We start from the raw sequence: 19,870 nt of genomic DNA, 5'->3' as shown, positions 1-19,870 counted from the left end.
TGTTATGGCTGTTTCCAATCCATCAATTGCTCATCAGCATATTATGTTATAATGACATTTGACATGTCATTAAGTTATATTCTTAAAAAACATATTAAATAAACAATGTTTAAGTGCAGCCGGTGAATGCAAGTTCCATTAAAAGGGAAACTTGACTATAAGAACCAAGTTTCATCCAAAAGCACAAAATTCTCACACGACAGTCAGACAGTCCTGCTCTGAAGTAGCTAACTTTTGTTTTTTGGTAAGGCAACATATGACCAAGAAAATTTCTTTACATATGAAGAATAATAAAATAATGCTTAACAAGATTAACAAAAGATGCTATGCTCAAAATCATAATAAACAAATCAATGATTACAGCTGCATACAATACACTGAAAAAATACTCCAAAAATTTCTTGGAATTTGCCAATGTGCCCCTTTCACTTGATTTGACATTTCAACTTGTGACCGGAGATATAAAATTCCCTGTACAGCAGAACATACACGAAAACTATATGTACAAGGATCATGCAAAAAAAATAGAACAGTATAGCCATTTAAGTTTAATGGGTGTTTTGCATAATTAAACTCAGTGCAGAAGTAGATGTTGCTCGAACTACAGCATCAGGAGAATGTGCAGCCTTTCCAACCAATAAGCCAACCACCTATTGAATTGGCCATAAAAAGACAGGGCAGTAATCAGAAAACTGTTTCGAAACAGATATTAACGAAAAAGAAAACAAGAAACTGTGCACTGATATTGAATGGCTCCAATTAAGATTAATCTTTTCATTTTCTCTTGAGCACAATGATCCAATTGCAATAGAAAACATAGGATATTTATAATTTTTATTTCCCTACTAGAACTTCTACATTGTGGTTCTACTCAGCTTTCCACGCTAAGGAACAAGAGGTAAGCTGCCTTTTATTGTGTGACATTGCTGTCATTAACTGTGCCTAGCACACCTGTTATTAATGCATTACATGGCTACCTAAGTCACCTGACACAGGGATTCGGGACACGTAGGATTCGAGATTCGTGGTGTCGGATTCGGACACGCTGACCCCTCGGAACAGGACACGTTAGGACACATTATATATTATTTTATTAAAAAAAAATATATATATATTTAATATATATATATATATATATATATATATATATATTAAAAATTAGATATTATCATATTTCTTACACAAATTTTAATTAATGATACAAATTTATTGATTTCAAACATAGATCTTCATCTATAGCTATTAGCATGCATAGTACATACAAAATTCAAATAAATGTCAGTGGTACTGGTCACATAAATGATAAATCTATTAAAAATTTAAATCATGATTCATAATTCATAACTGAAAGACAACTTACAACTACAAGATAGTAAGATAAACACACTGACAATTGTAGTTTTCTCATTAAGTCATCAAATCAAAATGTGTTACATAGGTAGTGTTGGTGCAATGCCAATGGCAAATAGAAATAGAAAATATAAAACAACTACAGGTATACAAGCCTCAAGGCATCAATCAGCATCAGAATCAGCATCACTGTCCCCATCATCATGGTCCCCACTGCTCTCCTCTACATCCTCCTCCTCCCCTGTATCCATAGTCGCCTCTGCATCTGCTGGTATGGAGGTTGACCCCTCTAAGTCATCAAATCTAACAGGCTCTGGCACTGGATCATTGAGATCCATGTTGGCCAATGCCAACTCAACAGTGATGTCCAGACCCATATCATCAGGAACAGTGTTACTTGGGAGCGGGAGCGAAAGCAGGGAGCGGGAGCGAAAACAAGAGCGAGAGCGACATATTCAGAAGCTCTTGGTTTGGTGCTCTTTATTAAATACGAGTTCCATACCCTAATACATGACAAAATTCAATGGAAACATTGCAATCCCCTAATCCTAAAATCCTGAAAAACTGATAAGTCTGCTGGATTTTGAATGAAATCTAAAATTCTACTTTCTCCATATGAAATCCAATGAGGTCGGAACCACTCTCAAACATCCTGAGTCATTTCATGGTAATGTTAAAAATTTAAGTAAAACGATGAAAATGAAGATTAAGGAGAATGTCACTTTTACTTTTAAGAATTTAACATTACCATGAATAGCATATCAATACTAGGGCCTAGACTTGATCATGAAGCTGCCAAAATGCTCTACTCCTTGCTGCAACGGCACAAATCACTTGCCAAATGAAAATATTAATGAGCAAACACGCCCTTTTCTTTCCCGCACTGAGCTTAGTGAGTCCTGGAAACAGGGCACGTGTCCCAAAATCGCGACATGCTTTTGAAAATCGTGACATGACCTCGGATTCGACGTGTCGGAAATGGACACGACGTGTCATATGATTTGGACACGAATCTGAACCGAATCGTGTCGGATTCGTTGGATTCGGGATTCGTAGGGGGTTTAGGACGAATCCGGTGACTTAGATGGCTACTATTTATGTCTATAGAACAAAATATAATTATTTTTTAATACATAGCACAACATATAATTGGTCTACAGTAAGGCTGCAATTAATGATCAATATAGCTTCAATTTAAAGGGGCAATAAATACCATTCCTCTCTTTGCATTGAATCCTTATGTAGGGCCGCAACAATTATTGCTTCCGATTTATCCAATCCAGAATCACATCAACTAATCACTCAGAACATTTCCTTCTAATTGCTTACCCTTGCTTTTAAAGCAGAACAAAAAACATGTAAAATTTCTGATGCGCCTGATACAGAATGGCAGAATCTACAACAACACGAGCATTAGGGGTCTCATGATCACCGGCAGAATCTACAACAACATGAGCATTAAGGGTCTCATGATCACCAAGAAGAGAAACACCATTAATTTGACCCTATACTCTGGCAGCCTATGCCAAATACCCAAGGCCATCTGCTACAATCACATAAAGTGACAGGGCTATAGGTAACATTTAATATATCAATCCTTGAATCTGAGTTGAAGAAGACACCAAACCAATTACTTGAACTCAGACTAAAGGTCTAGAAAGAGAGTTTTGACAACAAATCGAAATCCTAGACCTGTTGCTGCACAAACTAGCAGGCCTAGTATATAGGCTAGAGCTAGAGGGCACAACAACAATTTGGGACAAAGGCCCACTGTCACCATAGCCTATGTCCCCTTCTCTTCTCGGATTTTCACCGACGGGAGGAGTCCCAATATCCCTCACTTGTGAATCGTGATTAATATGTATATACTAGGGTTCAAAGTGAGGCAAGGATGGTTCATTCAATGGAAGGATCCAGTTAAAGTGTGAGCATTGGGAGAAGCTAGGATGACTTTCCATGAAAAACCCCTTGAGAGAAAACACTATACGAGACCTAGGGTTGAGATATTTGACAAGGTAAGAGTTCATCCAAGGTCAAGATAGTCAAGAGAAAATGTTTTGAATGATATGCTACTAAGTTACAAACCTTCAAGGAATCCCTAAGTTGAAGAATGGCTTCTAGGGTTCCCACTTAGTGTGATAGCTAGGGCATCAATTTAATTGAAATTCCACTGTTGGAATTCTTTCAAAACTTGTGCACGCCTAGAGGAGACACTAGGGAAGAGTTCTGTCTAGACGGGATCCAAAATTCCTCCTCCCTAAAATTTTGCACCAAGCCCTAGAAAGCCTCCTTATCTTTAAGGGGCAAAGAATAAAAGAGAGAAAGAGGTGAAAATAATGATGTTACATTGTGTTAATGTGGTCACCAAGGATCTAGGACCAATGCCTACATATTGGAAATAATGGAGTCAAGAATTACTTTGATTTGATAATTTCGCTCTTTCAAGGAGACCTAATGTAGCTTTGCTAACCCTTGAGGAGGCAACTTCACATCTACAATATAATTTTATACTTCGTTGGCGGTATTTGACATAGTCTCAAGGATGCAATGTATAAGAATGACCTCTACGAACATTCATTCATAATTGCGTACGAGTAATGCATGCATTCCTTCCAATAATTTTAATGTTCTCCTAAATTCACATTAAATTAGGGCACATTAAATATCATGAAATAACATTCCATACATTATACATTTAACAAGGTAGAATATAGCATTAAAGAGTAATTACAAGAGAATGGGAATATATCCACCCATTAGTATTGCAAATAGAAGCTCCAAGAAAAGACAGCTAAAATCCCAAATGTCAAAATGCATCAAAACATCCAAAAATGTGCCCAAAATTGCAGGTCCGAGTTTCTCAAGTAGAGATATCCAAATCCAAGTGATGATGAACAATACAAATGAGGCCTCTTCTATTTATATGAGGCTCCTCAAGTTCGATTTGCCTCATTTAGCCTAATTAAGCTGCTATAATATTTTAATGTGAAATAACATGTCTTTGGCGACAAGCCCACCAAATAACTACTAAAGTATATGATAAGCCATCCCAAGAGGGCCGAAATAGTGCAAAATGGAGTAAGAAGGGTTGTTGGAAGGCCAAGATGAGTTCTCTAAGTGCCATGATGAAGACGAGGGCTCCATAAATGATGATCAAGGGGTTGGCTCCTTGATTTCCAAGCAAAACATCATGTGGCGCTACCAAGTGGCTGTGGGGCACAATTAATGGTCTCATCGGTCTCTAGTGGCTCAATAACAAATTCGTGCTCCATCAGTGAGGGCTAGAAGATGATACATGCCCTCCCGTGTCTCTCCAGATGAGACAAAACATCATCTAGGCCATGAATCGACTGCCAAGTGTTGGGTGCAAATGTGTTGCCGACTAGGCATCGTGGTCCAAGTGTATCATCATCTTTGTGGTGCTGAAGAAGCCCATGGTATAGTAATGGATGCTCTATGATGGTGGAAGCCCATGGCTCTCAATGCTCACGCTACAAGTGCCATTATGACCCTCTAGAGTGCTTGGACTCCATGTAGGGAGACCAAGTTCAAGATGAAGACCCACCTGCAATCTTGTATAAGATTCAATGCATCTCCCCACCTTCAAGCACAATTAATTATTAGTGCAATTGAGTAAATAAGCTTGCTAATCAAGGGAAAAAGTGGACACTTCATGGTGGCATGCCCTTCCAAATGGGCTTCAAAATGTACAGGTGTTTCCTTGCTCTACAAGAGAGGTTAATAAAGGGCCCTATTAAGTGGTTTCAACTACTATGGGAATGGCATGTCCATGGTACACCCATCAACAGGTAGGTGTCATGTGAAATGATGATGGCACCGAGTGGGAAAATAGGGAAGGCTCCAAGCCACATGTCATGGTACAAGGTAAGCTAGAATGAGGGAAGCCCACACCTTGGGTATATGAATGAGGGAAGCCCAACCAAGATCCGCTTACTAACTTTTCTCCTTGTTCTCATCTGGCTAGTTTAGGTCTCATTTGCATTTGAAATAAATTTTCCAAATCTCTATTAGCAATCTCATCTGCCATATTTTTGTTGTGCTCTCATCATAATATCTTTGCTTGCTTCAATTGTCTAAGATAAGTGAAGGTATCTTAAGAAAACTCAATTGTTAAAGGCATTTGAGATACTGATCTAACATCTAATATAATTTCATTGTTCTTGTTTCACTGAGTAATCTTACGAATTGCTTCATTTGAATCATAAGCTAATAATATTGTGCTCTTAAGTGATTATTTTAATTATAGATTTTCTCTATTGAAGCACCTTGAAATATTAAATCTCATTGAAGCATTTGCATCTTCATTTGCATCCTAGTCCTAGATTTGCATCCTTAAAATCTACCTCCAAGCATAAGCTTGGTTGATAGAGAGATAGGGAAACCTTCTCCATTATTCAGTTTGAGGAACTTGACCCTTTGGCAATGGTTAAAACAAGTGACCTTGTAGTTCTCTTGTGGGCAATCCCTTGTAGGAACGGAGGCACTTGGGTTGATATAAGTCCTGGAGAGGCATCGTTAATGAGGCCTTAGCCTCCTTCCCCAACACTTCTCTCAACAACCTTGCCTAAGATTTGTTTCAAAATAATTGAGGAGAGGGTATGTTGAAGTTTCTAAGTATACTTAGTTAGAAACCCTCCATGCACTTTATCTGATTTATTCCTACCTACTTGTTCCGTTAACAAGTTATTTACAATGTAAACACTCAAAATAAATACTAGTGCATGCTCAACATATTACAGATCAACAACTGAAGGAAACAGAAACAATCACTCCATATGACACCATTATTTTTGGACCAATGTCCCCAACCGGTGCAGCTGTCTGAGGGTTTTCTAATTAAGCAATATCAGAGTACAATCTAGGTGCCGAAACTGGCCTACCCAACAGAGAATTTCCTTGGCAGTAATACCTCTCTGTTTCTGACAAATCTCTTGGCTGAAACCCCAGATAATCCTTCCGGCAGCTACTCAGCACCAATCTGCCCCAAAAACCCCAGCGTTAGCTTCTCTTTGGACTGCGTCAGCCCTTCTCTGCCCAGCGCTGGCCCTGCATCACCCTGGATGGGTCTGCGTCAGCCTTAGGAGGCCCTGTGTTAGCCCTCTGGCCCTCTGCATCAGCAACACTGGCCTCTCTAAGGCTCTGCGCAGCTCTCGGCAGCCTCTGCGTAGCCCTGCGTGAGCCCTGGATGGCTATGCGTCACTCTCCCCGGCTACTGCGCTGCTCTCCCGACACTATCTTTGCCTCTCTATCTCTTTGTACTCAATGCCCCTCAACTACAACTCTTGATCACTAATTCTATCTCTCTTAGCAAACCCCGCTCTAGAGAATAGAATCACTAATCACTTTGGTGTATTCTCCAAGTGACCCTCAAGCCCACTCTTATACTTTTCTCGTTGACATATCAACGGCTAAGATTAATTCCCTAATCAACGACTAAGATTAGATCTAGCTTGATCCATGTCTTTTGGACCATCTAACACAGTTTTATATTAATCCACATTAATATTTTAATTTCCCTAAGTTTAGACTTAGGGACTCCATTAAAAATATTAATTATTTTAATATCTCATGAACAGTTTAGAATCTGCCCAAAGCCTTTCTAGGTATTGGAGATCTCATGTGCCCCAACCTCTCCACCAAATTTGGTGGCTAGAGCACATCCAATGCTACCACAAATCAACAGGGTCTTCACCATAGATTAGGCATATAATTAAAAGTAGCCAAGGTCCTGCATCTCACATTGATAGATCTTGCATTTCATCCTTTGCATTTCAATTGGTTATCAAAAATTGGATTTGTGAGCTCATTTTATACTTGCAAGTTTTACAATTGTTGCACTTGTTATTTTCAAGCTTGTAATCTATTTTACATCGTTCTTACTTGAAATACAACTGACATCTATCTTGCAAGTTCATCATTTATTGCTCATAATTGTAATTGTTGATAGCCAATTGATTTCCTATACTAACATTTCCTTGCAGCATTGCCAATCTTGTAGCCTAATATCATTCCTTTGCAATTACTCTTTAATTCATACTTTGAGCATTGTTATTAAGGCACTAGTCTTCCTCCTCACTATCTCATTTAATGTTGCATTCATCAAAACTATATTCACATTGCTCAACAACTAAACTTACTTACTAATTAATCCTAAAATCACGCTGTCTCGAGAGGTAATTTCCTTGTCTTAGATCTCCTAGAACTTGTTTCAACGAGTTTTCCTTAGGTTTCATCTTTTTAGGGACTACCCCTTATAGCTTGCCTAGGAGAGAGCTTAAACGGAGTGAGTAGAGAATAGGTGATAGCCCCTGCTCTGAGTGTTGTGCAATAAGATTATACCTTGTGGGGTTGGAAACATTTCCCACATTTAGGTATACATTTTAGGCAGCAACAATGCTTTCTCAATAACCAAGGATATTTAGTACAAATTTAAAGTATGGTGGCCTCATTAACAATTCCATCCTAAATGGAAAAATAAGTCAAGGAACAATTAACAATTAAGCTTACTAGATGAAGTTAATTTTAGAATACAACTAATTTCCACAAAGCATGAAAACATTTTACATGATTACCATGGAAGAATTTATAACATAAAACTGACATATCCAAGTTGTGATATTCCCACTTAGCAACATTGCTAAGGGAAATATCAATTTTTGGCAAGTTTTGAATTAATTTGCATTAGCACTTAGGAAGAGTGGGTTTAGAGGCCCCACATGTATTTTTGATCAAATGTGAGTCCAAACATTAGAGGATGGAGGAGAAAATCGAGCCACTAGAAGTACGTGGGGGCCACTCATCGAGAATTGCAGCCCACATGGGCAACACGCTCTCATTGGAGCGAAGTTGGTGGGGGAAAGTCGCGCTGGGACCACATGGATATCTTGAAGGCTCTTTGATAAAAAGAGCAAGAGACACTCATTTTGGTCATTCATTCATCTTTGAGAAAATTGTCTTTGACATAGCATGCTTGAGTGGAAGCCAAGTCTGCAAGTGTTATTTAGCACATGAGTGTTTCCAAGCGGAAATCTTAACCCTTTCTTTAGTGGACTTCGAGTGTCAGCCCAAGGTTCCATCTATTCCATTTCGTACTAGCAGCAGGGATTGCGCAGTTCTTGGAGGAGGCATGCTGGGAGGTTGAGGAGTGAAGTGATTTTGGGGTTGAGACTTGAGGTGGAGTCCGGGGAGGTACTTGTTGGAGATTGCAACTATTTTGGGGAATTTTCTAGCACTTTGGAGGAGCAACAAACACAAAATCTGTTGCAGGTTACATCTTCTGCTTGTGGAGGAGGGCCAAGCATTTGGGGTCAATTTTGGAGCATCAAAACTACGACAAACCCTTTCTGGGTTTTTATGGGTTTATTGAGGAGAGGCCAAGAATAATTTGCCAGAATTTTCTGGGTAGATTTGAGGGGTCAAACAGGGGTCCCAACTCAACCAACAACTATAGGAGCTAGGGAAATTTGGGCCGAAATTTCAAGGTCAATATTTGGCCAATTCCTTCATGGGTTATTTTGGGTATTTGGTGGGGAGCCTGGGTTTAATTTCTTGGAATTTTTGAGTAGTGGAGGAGGCCCTACCAACCATTCTACACAGCTAGCAACACACTTTCTGTCGTCTGGGCGTTTCAATGCAGAGCCAATGAGAATGAGCGAGCACTCTTGGAGGAGATCTCATATTCATCACTTGGGCTTAGCTAGCTTGCCTAGGGCAAGCCTAGGTGCATACCTTCCAGGCACCTATTGTACTTCATGATTTATCAATAAAATGGCTCAGCAACACAGTTTTTGGCTTTAAAATGGTGTTATGATGTTTGCGTAATTTTCTATGTGTTTTTGCTATGTTTGCTTGTTTATCATTCCAAATTTCCATTAGGAATATTAAAGTGGTATCAAAGCATGATCTTGGCCCAGCTGTGGGCAAATAGTAAAATCATGGAAGATTCGAGTATGTAGGCATAGTGACTGGTGAAATCGTAGACAAACCTATGGCCCAAGGGAAATTCAATATGCAGGGATTCTGGGGTGGAATTCGTTGGAACGATGAGAGGTTGACCCAGTTAAGGAGCGTGACATACCAGACCCATCCTCATCCTTTCAACAGAGACACTAGAGGTACACAGACCATGGGGGTGTAGCCATATACACCATGTGGGGTAAGATGACAGACTCAAGGCACTAGATCTCCTCGAAAGGAGCAAGTAGGCCAGGGACAATTAGAGGGTGAGTCTAGGGAGCGCTTTTGTTGGTGGAGACCTGGCTTTAAATATCAGGAGCCTGAGGAGGAGGTTGAGCATGATGTTGAGGGCCCACAAGATGGTGAGGAGCACATCAATATACCTGGTGGGGCACAGGAGTCACCATTGTTAGAGACCTCTTTGATAGCCCCAATTGACACCTTGGTGGAGAGGATAGAGCCTACACCCATAGATCCATCTGTTGAGGAGGTGCCACCCATGGATGAGATGCCGACAATTGCTGAGGTATCCGGAGCTGTGACCGAGTTTACAGGTGATAGATGCCCACAACAGTTTCATTAGTTCCAGGCCGACCTTCTAGCATTGAGAGAGAAGGCCACGACAGTACGAGAGGCCCTTCTGCAGCAAAACCAGGAATTGGAGGGCCTGCGAGCAGTTTGTGCTGAGTAAGCGGCCAAACTGACTCGTGTTAGGGAACGGTTGGATTCCCTAATGGTACAAATAGAGTGCACATTAGAGCATCAAAGCAACACTCTTTAGACATACATAGATGGGATTGGCAACACTGTTAGATTATCTTTTCCCATTGGAGAGAGGGAGGCAGAGCTACCTAGTCAGATTTTATGTGTTGATCAGAATGGTGAGTTGAGGCGACATGAGTTGCGTAGGGAGCAACACTCACAGGATGAAGGATTTGTTCTATGTGCTGGAGTTCATGCATTCATTCCCTCTCTTGGGGTTGGATGGCGAGAGATTTTAAGTTGGTACATGGTGGAGGGGGCTAGACTCACGGAGATGGTCGTAGTTTGGATTGAAGCTCAGTGGGAGCTCCTAGACATCGAGGGTATTGGAGGCCCAAGTTGGCATTGGGATCCAGGCGGGGCTTGTGAAAATTCCTACACTGAAGGAACCCCTATTGCAACAAATCTGAATCTACTTCACCTACTTGATTTTTTTTTAAATTACATTCATCAAGTTATTCCTCTGAATACTGAAGAAAATTATTTCTGCAGCTGACACTAATTAAATATTTGATCTCATGAAACAGAAAATAGAGCAAAGAACAAGATACATAGGACACACTTATTTTTGGACACAATAGTGCCCGGAAAAACCCAATGCGGGAAAACTGGTGTAGCAGTTCTGAGGGTTTATTATTATGCAAGAGAAATATCTGAATACAAATCTAGGATGCTCATCTAGCAATCCTTTACAGAGAAATACTAGCGGAAAATCTGAGTGAGTTTTACCTCACGTCACCCGACAGAATTCCGGCTGATCCGACACAAGGCTGACTAACCCTAGCTATTTCTGCACTGGCCATGCATTAGCCTTTCAGGCTCTGCATCAGCCCTGTGTCACCTCTTCTGCCCTCTGCATCATCTATCCTGACTGTTTCGACAGTTCTCAACAATTCTGGCTGTTCCCGGAAGTTCTGGTTGTTCCTAGCAGTTCTAGCTTCTACGTGATAGGAAACTTTTCTTCTCTATGCTAGCCCTTTTGGCTTTGCATAAGGGTTGCGTGGGCCCAGACTGGCCCAACGTCAGCTCCCCCGGATACTGCGCTGCCTCTGTGTAGGCTCTCTCCGCCTCTCTGTCAGTATTCTCCGAAAAGTCCTTCTCCCAGATTCTCACCACCCCTCTGCTACTGAATGATCACTTAGTTCGAATTTCTCAGCTTCCTAGCCCCATAAATCGAAATCTATATCAATTCCTTCTCTCCGTGTGTGTTCCCAAATGAACCCAAAGCCTCTATTTTATACTTTTCCCGTTGAGTTTTCAACGACCGAGATTAAGTCTCTAATCAACGACTAAGATTAAAACATGACTTGATCCGCCTTCTAGATCATTCTCACCCATATTTTGATTAATACCCATTAATATTTTAATTTCCCTAAGTTTAGACTTAGGAACCCCATTAAAAATATTAATTATTTTAATAAAATACAATCCAGGTGGAATTTCACCAAATGATTTCTAGGTTCTTTAGAACTAATGTGCCTTAGCCTCTCCATCAATTTTCAAGGCTAGAGCACTTCCGATGCTACCAAAAACTAACAGGGCTTCCTATTTGGCATCGACATGCGGGATGGCTATGGCATTGTAGTCAACCCAATGCCTGAGCGCATATGTTCCTTAGGGAGTTCCAGTCGACACTAGTGGCCAGATGGTTTGTGAGTAGACTCCATGGGTTGTGTTTGGCATGTTGGTTGCCCATGGGGTCATAGGATGATTAACGCTCTTTGGCAGGAGATGGTTGGAGGAGGTGGCATGGGTAGGCCACTGGACCAGGCATTGTATGGAGACGATGTTCTCCCATTGAGGTTTAGGACTCAGGGGTCATCGAGGATTGGCACAACAAAGATATCCCCTCTATCAGGAGCGGAGTTAGGGTGCTTAGGTCTACCAAGATGGATGAGGAGGTGTGGCCTGATGCATACAGACCTGATTCTAGGCCATAACACCCAGTGGTGTGCAAGGCTATGTAGTGAGGAGCAGTGGCCTGCAGAGGAGCATGGAGATGCATGGTGGTATACCACAACGTGCGGGTTTACACTGTGGGGTAGGAGGAGTGACTCGCATCGCATTGAGTACCCGTAGGGAGTGTCAGGTACAGTGACTCAGGCAGGACATGATGGTATAGCCATAGCCGGGGGTATCCAATGGTGTATAGGGACAGGTTGCGGCATACAATGGCATGTTGAGGAGTACGGTGATACTTGGTGGTATGCAATGACACATGATGCAGCACAACGGGCTCTTGGAGTGTTGCCTCGAAGGAGACTTATGGACTAGGGCATTGGGTGTACCATTGGATGCAGCTCACCTAGGATCGATGAGGACATTGTCAAACATCTAGGGACACCATGTTTAGCGGAGACTGGGCTTCAACGGGGTTATCATTATATTCGAGGTGGAGACAGTGTCATCCGTAGGATTACTCTTGAGCATCTCGATAGACTTTTGATCATACCCTTTTGGAGATACCCGCCCATCATCCTCCAGTGTTGCTTACAATCACTGAGTGTTTGGTTGTTACCTAAGTCACCTGACACAGGGATTCGGGACACGTAGGATTCGAGATTCGTGGTGTCGGATTCGGACACGCTGATCCCTCGGAACAGGACACGTTATATATTATTTTATTAAAAATATATATATATATATATATATATATATATATATATATATATATATATATAGAGATATATATTAAAAATTAGATATTATCATATTTCTTACATAAATTTTAATTAATGATACAAATTTATTGATTTCAAACATAGATCTTCATCTATAGCTATTAGCATGCATAGTACATACAAAATTCAAATAAATGTCAGTGGTACTGGTCACATAAATGATAAATCTATTAAAAATTTAAATCATGATTCATAATTCATAACTGAAAGACAACTTACAACTACAAGGTAGTAAGATAAACACACTGACAATTGTAGTTTTCTCATTAAGTCATCAAATCAAAATGTGTTACATAGGTAGTGTTGGTGCAATGCCAATGGCAAATAGAAATAGAAAATATAAAACAACTACAGGTATACAAGCCTCAAGGCATCAATCAGCATCAAAATCAGCATCACTGTCCCCATCATCATGGTCCCCATTGCTCTCCTCTACATCCTCCTCCTCCCCTGTATCCATAGTCGCCTCTGCATCTGCTGGTATGGAGGTTGACCCCTCTAAGTCATCAAATCTAACAGGCTCTAGCACTGGATCATTGAGATCCATGTTGGCCAATGCCAATTCAACAGTGGTGTCCAGACCCATATCATCAGGAATAGTGTTACTTGGGAGCGGGAGCGAAGGCGGGGAGAGGGAGCGAAAACAGGAGCGGGAGCGACATATTCAAAAGCTCTTGGTTTGGTGCTCTTGATTAAATACGAGTTCCATACCCTAATACATGACAAAATTCAATGGAAACATTGCAATCCCCCAATCCTAAAATCCTGAAAAACTGATAAGTCTGCTAGATTTTGAATGAAGTCTAAAATTCTACTTTCTCCATATGAAATCCAATGAGGTCGGAACCACTCTCAAACATCCTGAGTCATTTCATGGTAATGTTAAAAATTTAAGTAAAAGGATGAAAATGAAGATTAAGGAGAATGTCACTTACTTTAAGAATTTAACATTACCATGAATAGCATATCAATACTAGGGCCTAGACTTGATCATGAAGCTGCCAAAATGCTCTACTCCATGCTGCAACAGCACAAATCACTTGCCAAATGAAAATATTAATGAGCAAACACGCCCTTTTCTTTCCCGCACTGAGCTTAGCGAGTCCTGGAAACAGGACACGTGTCCCAAAATCGCGACACGCTTTTGAAAATCGTGACACGACCTCAGATTCGACGTGTCGGAAATGGACACGACATGTCATATGATTTGGAAACGAATCCGAACCGAATCGTGTCGGATTCGTTGGATTTGGGATTCGTAGGGGGTTTAGGACGAATCCGGTGACTTAGGTTGTTACCCATGGGAGGCTCACCCTAGACAGTTGGATGAGACACTGCGTGTCATGAGCCGAGAGGAGACTCTCCAGTTGAGACACTTGGTAGGTGCACAAGTTGTCAGATACAGGCTTAGGGATGGCGTGGTTGATTGCCGAGGTAGAATATGTTCCACCCCTGGGCTCACACTTAAGGGACAGTGGATGGTAGACTTCGTCTACAGGAGGGTACCCAGACTCCGAGCAGTGTCCAGGTGTATCATCAGGAGTTGGGATAGCAAATTTCACTGCATGGTTTGGTAGGAGCAGGGCAGGTTCGCATGCATGGGACATACCCCTGATACTTGGGGTCCGCCCAGGGGATACATACAGGGGTCAAAGATGAGGACCAGATGGGTTCTAGCAAGTAGCAGTGCTACACAACGACATCTTGTGATGAGTGGGAGTTATGAGTTTCTCGTATGCTTGGGGGATCCAAGGATCCGATTGGCGGGTGGATCACTCCACTTTGTGATGAGCAGGGTCATGGCAGAGGGTGATCCAATTCACTTTGGGTTTGACACATGGGGGATCACTGAGACCGCCATTGCATGATGAGGTAGACTTATCTTGTTATGGCTCAGGGTGGAGATTGGCAATGGAGGGGTAGATATTGGCATCATGGAGATGCCCGGGCAGGATGAGCTTGGCTCTCACAGATTTTTTGCCATTAGGCCTCAAGAGGGGAGGATACAGTCCACGCACGATGGGGAGTATGTCATAGTCAAAGTAGCACAACGTCAATAGAGTGGCACCAGTTTGGGACTAGTAGAGGACCAGGCATCAGAACTCTTCAAAGCTCAATAACCTCTAGGTATGAGCTAGCTACTATAAGGGGAGATCATGCAGATCTTACATTGGGCTTTAACGAGTCACTTATGGAGTGGGGGACTTCATTAGCATGGCAAGTGGGCCAGCAGGATGATATCAGGAGAAGCTCAAGTGAGCGAGATGCTATCTCTGCAGGGATTGGGTGGTATCTTCGAGAGTATACTCTTGGAGTGCATGAGATGGCCTACGTGGTAGGATAGCTTCACGAGGGGTTGGGCATAGTGCCACATTATCATGATCCCCTACTCATTGATGGTATGGAGGGGACATCTGCTACTTGCACCAGGCGAGATCGTGAGTGGAGCTTCGCATTGGACAAGATGGCCTGGGATATTGGTATTGGAGGATTCTTTCACGTCAAGACAATGCATAGGCCAGGGACGATTTAGTGGCACATTTGGGACCCTGGCACATTTGGCATTGACAGTGGGGAGCAACCGTTAGAGAGGATGCTTGTTCAGGCATAACTTGAGGACAACCAATTTTTGGCGGGGAGGACTGTGATATTCCCACTTAGTAACATTGCTAAGGGAAATATCAAATTTTGGCTAGTTTTGAATTAATTCACATTAGCACTTAGGAAGTGTAGGTTTAGAGACCCCACATATATTTTTGATCAAATGTGAGCCCAAACATTAGAGGATGGAGGAGAAAATCGAGCCACTAGTGGTACGTGTGGGACACTCATAGAGAATCGTGGCCCACATGGGCAACACACTCTCATTGGAGCAAAGAAGTTGGTGCGGGAAAGTCAAGCTGGGCCCACCTGGGCATCTTGGAGGCTATTTGATAAAAAGAGCAAGAGACATTCATTTTGGTCATTCATTCATCATTGAGAAAATTGTCTTTGACATATCACACTTGAGAGAAAGCCAAGTCTGCAAGTGTTGTTTAGCACACGAGTGTTTCCGAGTGGAAATCTCAACCTTGCTTCGGTGGATTTTGAGTGTCAGCCCAAGGAGGGAGTTCCATCTATTCCATTTTGTACTAGCAGGAGGGAGTGAGAGCTTGTGGAGAGGCTTAGCAACAGTAGCGCAGGGATTGCGCAATTCTTGGAGAAGGCATGCTGGGAGGTTGAGGAGTGAAGTGATTTTGGGGTTAAACTTGAGGTGGAGTCTGGGGAGGTACTTGTCGGAGATTGCAACTATTTTGGGGAATTTTCTAGCACTTTGGAGGAGCAACAAAGACATAATCTGTTGCAGGTTACATCCTCTACTTGTGGAGGAGGGCCAATCATTTGGGGTCAATTTTGGAGCGTCAAAACTAGGGCAAACCCTTTCTGGGTTTATTGAGGAGAGGCCAAGATTAATTTGGCAAAAATTTCTGGGCAGATTTGAGGGGTCAAACAGGGGTCCCAACTCAGCTAGGAGTGAGAGGAGCTAGGGGAATTTGGGCCGAAATTCCGAGGTTAGTATTTGGCCAATTCTTTTGTGGGTTATTCTGGGTATTTGGTGGAGAGCCCGGGGTTAATTTCCTGGAATTTTCTGAGCACTGGAGGATGCCCTAGCAACCATTCTACACAGCCAACAACACACTTTTTGGGAATTTCAGTACAGAGCCAAGAAGAACCAACTAGCACACTTGGAGGAGATCTCATATTCATCACTTGGGCTTAGCTAGCTTGCCTAGGGCACCCCAGGTGCATACTTTCCAGGCACCTATTGTACTTCATGATTTATTAATAAAATGGCTCAGTAGCGCAATTTTTGGCTTTAAAATGGTGTTCTGATGTTTGAGTAATTTTCTGTGTGTTTTTGCTATGTTTGCTGGTTTATCATTGTAAATTTCCATTAGGAATATTACATAAGTATTAATATATTCTCATTTATTAAAGAAAATTCAGAAATGGGAAACTTAAATGATTATTCAAAAATGAAAGCAAATGGTTGTAACCAGGAGCAAATTTTACCAATATTTCATTATAAATAATACAAACCTGTCTAAGATATGGATCTAGTAAGCGACAATCACTTAATTGAGACAACATGCAACCAGCAAAATAGGCTGCATTTGCTTGAATCACTGCCCAAGTAGCCTCAAATGCCTGTAATATGGTAAAGACTTCAGATTAATCATCGATACTCACAAAAAAAGAATGATACTACAGAAATATTTTCACTAGAATTAAAAAAATAAAGAGTTCATAGGGAAGAAATCATAAGAACCTGGATAGAAGATGCCATGTAGGTGTCTATTCTCGCATTGAAATTTTGACAAAGATACTTGGTGATATTTCTTAAAAGTTCTTCATAATCAGTCCTGATTGATACATTATAAATTTATAAGGAACTCATTTAAGATAAATCTAGACCTAAAATTGAATTTATTATTCAAGAAAAGTTCTCATTGAACAACATCCAAGAAAATAACCATTTATATCACTAAGAACTGAAAACTATTCCTCATTTAAAATCATTTTAGCACATTAAACAAAACAGTAGATTTGAAATTGGGGATCTTGAAAATTAACAAAAATAGGATTAAAGAAAATTGCCGATTTGCTTAGTATCTAGAAACATACAAACATACATGCAAGAAATCTATTTTCCGTTTATTATTGTCACCTAGAAAGAAGAAGAACGTATGAATTAAAAAAAAAAAAAAAACCTTTGGAAAATAACATTTCTGGAACTCCAAGAAACAAAAGAATGATAATAGATCTAAAGTTTTAATATTTATGAATATCACAAAAAACAAAATTTTGGAGAAACTAGATCAATTCAAACTTAGAAATCAAGGCCGTTGGGATCGGAAGTGGTACATGCCAATTTTCAAAAGCTTATAGAAGCATTTTTTATATAGTATATAATTTAATATATTTTGATGCGTAAATATTGAACATGACATGCCAAAGGAGACATGCCAAATGTTACCCCTCATTTCAACAAGAGTTACCTATATGCATTTTTTCATTTCACAGCAACATTGTCAGCCTAGAGAATGCAAGTCAAAGCACTGTAGGTCATGTGATATTATGTATTGTGGTGTCCTAGGTCTATTGTGGTCAGCCATGCTTTGTACACTAAGACTCCATTCTTAACTCCTTTCCTCTTGCATAGACTCGGAGGGCATAGGATGGATCATGGAACTCCCTAGACACACGGTTCGGAGGAGCCATTAGTTTTGTAGTGGCGATCACACTTTGTAGGGCCAATCTAGCTCATGTCTTGAACACAACTACGTGTTATCCACATGGACATGCGTCATACTCTGTATGCACTCTTTGGCCTTGGTATATCATTGCAATTTTCAGTTCTCAACATGGTAGTCTCACAATGCACAATATTTCACATTTCCCAAAGTACTTCATAGATCCCAATTCACAAAGTCCCAGGGGACAAAGGTCAACAAAGGCTTAGATTTCTCAACATAATGTGTACACATGCTATTTGGAATTTTTTTCAAAGTGTGAAGGAATCAAGGAGATAAACCTAGTCAAAGGTGGCCATCCTCTCTTTTGTGGCAAGGGTGGGTTAATTTGCTAAAAACTGAGGTCTAGACTTGGCAGAATGAGGCAAATCTTATGTCAAAAGTCATATAAAAAAATTCTCTAGACAAAACCCATGTGCCCAATTCCTCAAATTGTGCTAGGCATTGGAGATCTAGCATTTGGCTTGTCTAATTAAGAGGACAACCTACAGGTGTGTGCTCTAATAGATCACTTGAAAGGTCAATTTAGCTGTTAGGGCTAATTAAATGGAAGATGTTGATTACACAAAATAAGTTAATTTACCAAGCAAAAAGGTAAAAGCAAGCAAAGCCAAGCCTTAAATCATAAAATCAAACAAAGTTTGGACCAAGTGAAGAAAATAAAGTCCATCCCAAGCAAATGTTGAGCAAGAAAAGCAAGTCATTGGGCCTACTAATTTTGCTCCAAGTCAATTCAAGCCATCTTTTAAGGGAATTCTGCAGCTGCACACTAAAGCCAAGTCATCCTCTTTCTATGTTTGATGTCACTTTGCTTTTGGGGGGTTTTGTGACCCATTTTTGCACTTGGAAAGTCATTCCCATGCTTCAAAAACGTGCCTCGACTTGTAGTATGGATATGGACCTTCATTTGACATATTGTGAAGGTTAATAAAAATTATTTGAGGTTTTATTGGAGCTGTTTTTGAGGTTTCCGCTCCATTTGGAGGATTTTATCACTTCTTTTGTGAGGGTTTCAAGCAATGTAAAGCTAATTATTATACTGACTTAGTCTCCAAGTCATGGATGACAAGTCAAATCATTATTTTTAGGGGAGGGCTTCAAACTAGTTATAAAGAAAATTAGATAAGACTAGCCCCTCACCTCATTTGCGTGTTCTGAATTTTGTGATCATCATGCCACAATAAGATTTTTTTTGGTGGAAACATCTTGTCTTGTGGATTGATTATTCTATCCTTTTTGTTCTTGTCAGCCATGTAGAATATTTTGATTCATTAGATAATGACAGGTTTTTCCAAATTACACAAAGTTAGTGGATCAATCCATTGAGAGGCTACATAATCATGTGAAAGAGGAAGGTGACGATGCTAAGCCTCTCTTTCTCTTTGTTCAATTAGGGTTATCAAAATCTGATTGTTGGACTAGCTCTTATCATGGGTTTCTTCTTTAAGGACAAGATCTCTTCTAATTTCATAGTTGATTCATTGGTTGGAAGTATTCCAACATGGAATCACTCCTAATTGGATTTGGGCATTGATGCATCATCTTAGACTAGAGAGAAAACAACTAGTCTCTTTGATTCCATGTTCACATATTAGTCCAAAAATACGAGGCTGTTTTAAAGGGGGTTGTGATCATAATCCAACATTAGAAGAGGTAATTTGCAAGACTAAGGTAAGCTATTGATGATGATAGCTCGGATAGGTGCTTCTGCACAGGCTAGGTATCAAGCATGTAAAAAACGTCCAAAATCCTCTTTAGGTACTTGGTCATGTTGAGTAAGTGACTTTTATGATCTCTTTCTTGTTG

General features: G+C 40.7%; 1 protein-coding gene across 3 annotated transcripts in view; it reads right to left on the bottom strand.

Annotated features, from left to right (window-relative positions):
- Positions 1-219: 219 nt before the first annotated feature.
- LOC149190806 (ARM repeat superfamily protein) overlaps positions 220-19,870 on the bottom strand; it is a 500,919-nt gene continuing 481,268 nt past the window's right edge. For all 3 annotated transcript variants that reach the window (XM_089412269.1, XM_089412270.1, XM_089412271.1), the window contains 3 exons: positions 17,080-17,173; positions 16,851-16,958; positions 220-650 (listed from right to left, as the gene is read on the bottom strand). In XM_089412269.1, the coding sequence (XP_089268395.1) occupies positions 549-650; positions 16,851-16,958; positions 17,080-17,173 (304 nt within the window). In that variant the 3' untranslated portion in view covers positions 220-548. The remainder of the gene's footprint in view (positions 651-16,850; positions 16,959-17,079; positions 17,174-19,870) is intronic.

Source organism: Pinus tabuliformis, chromosome 3_1 (assembly GCF_031772625.1).
Source record: "Pinus tabuliformis cultivar Carrire ecotype Pingquan chromosome 3_1, CPIR1, whole genome shotgun sequence".
Classification (NCBI taxonomy): domain Eukaryota; kingdom Viridiplantae; phylum Streptophyta; class Pinopsida; order Pinales; family Pinaceae; genus Pinus; species Pinus tabuliformis.
Note: the sequence above shows the minus strand (reverse complement) of the source record. Positions and strands in the feature narration are given on the sequence as shown.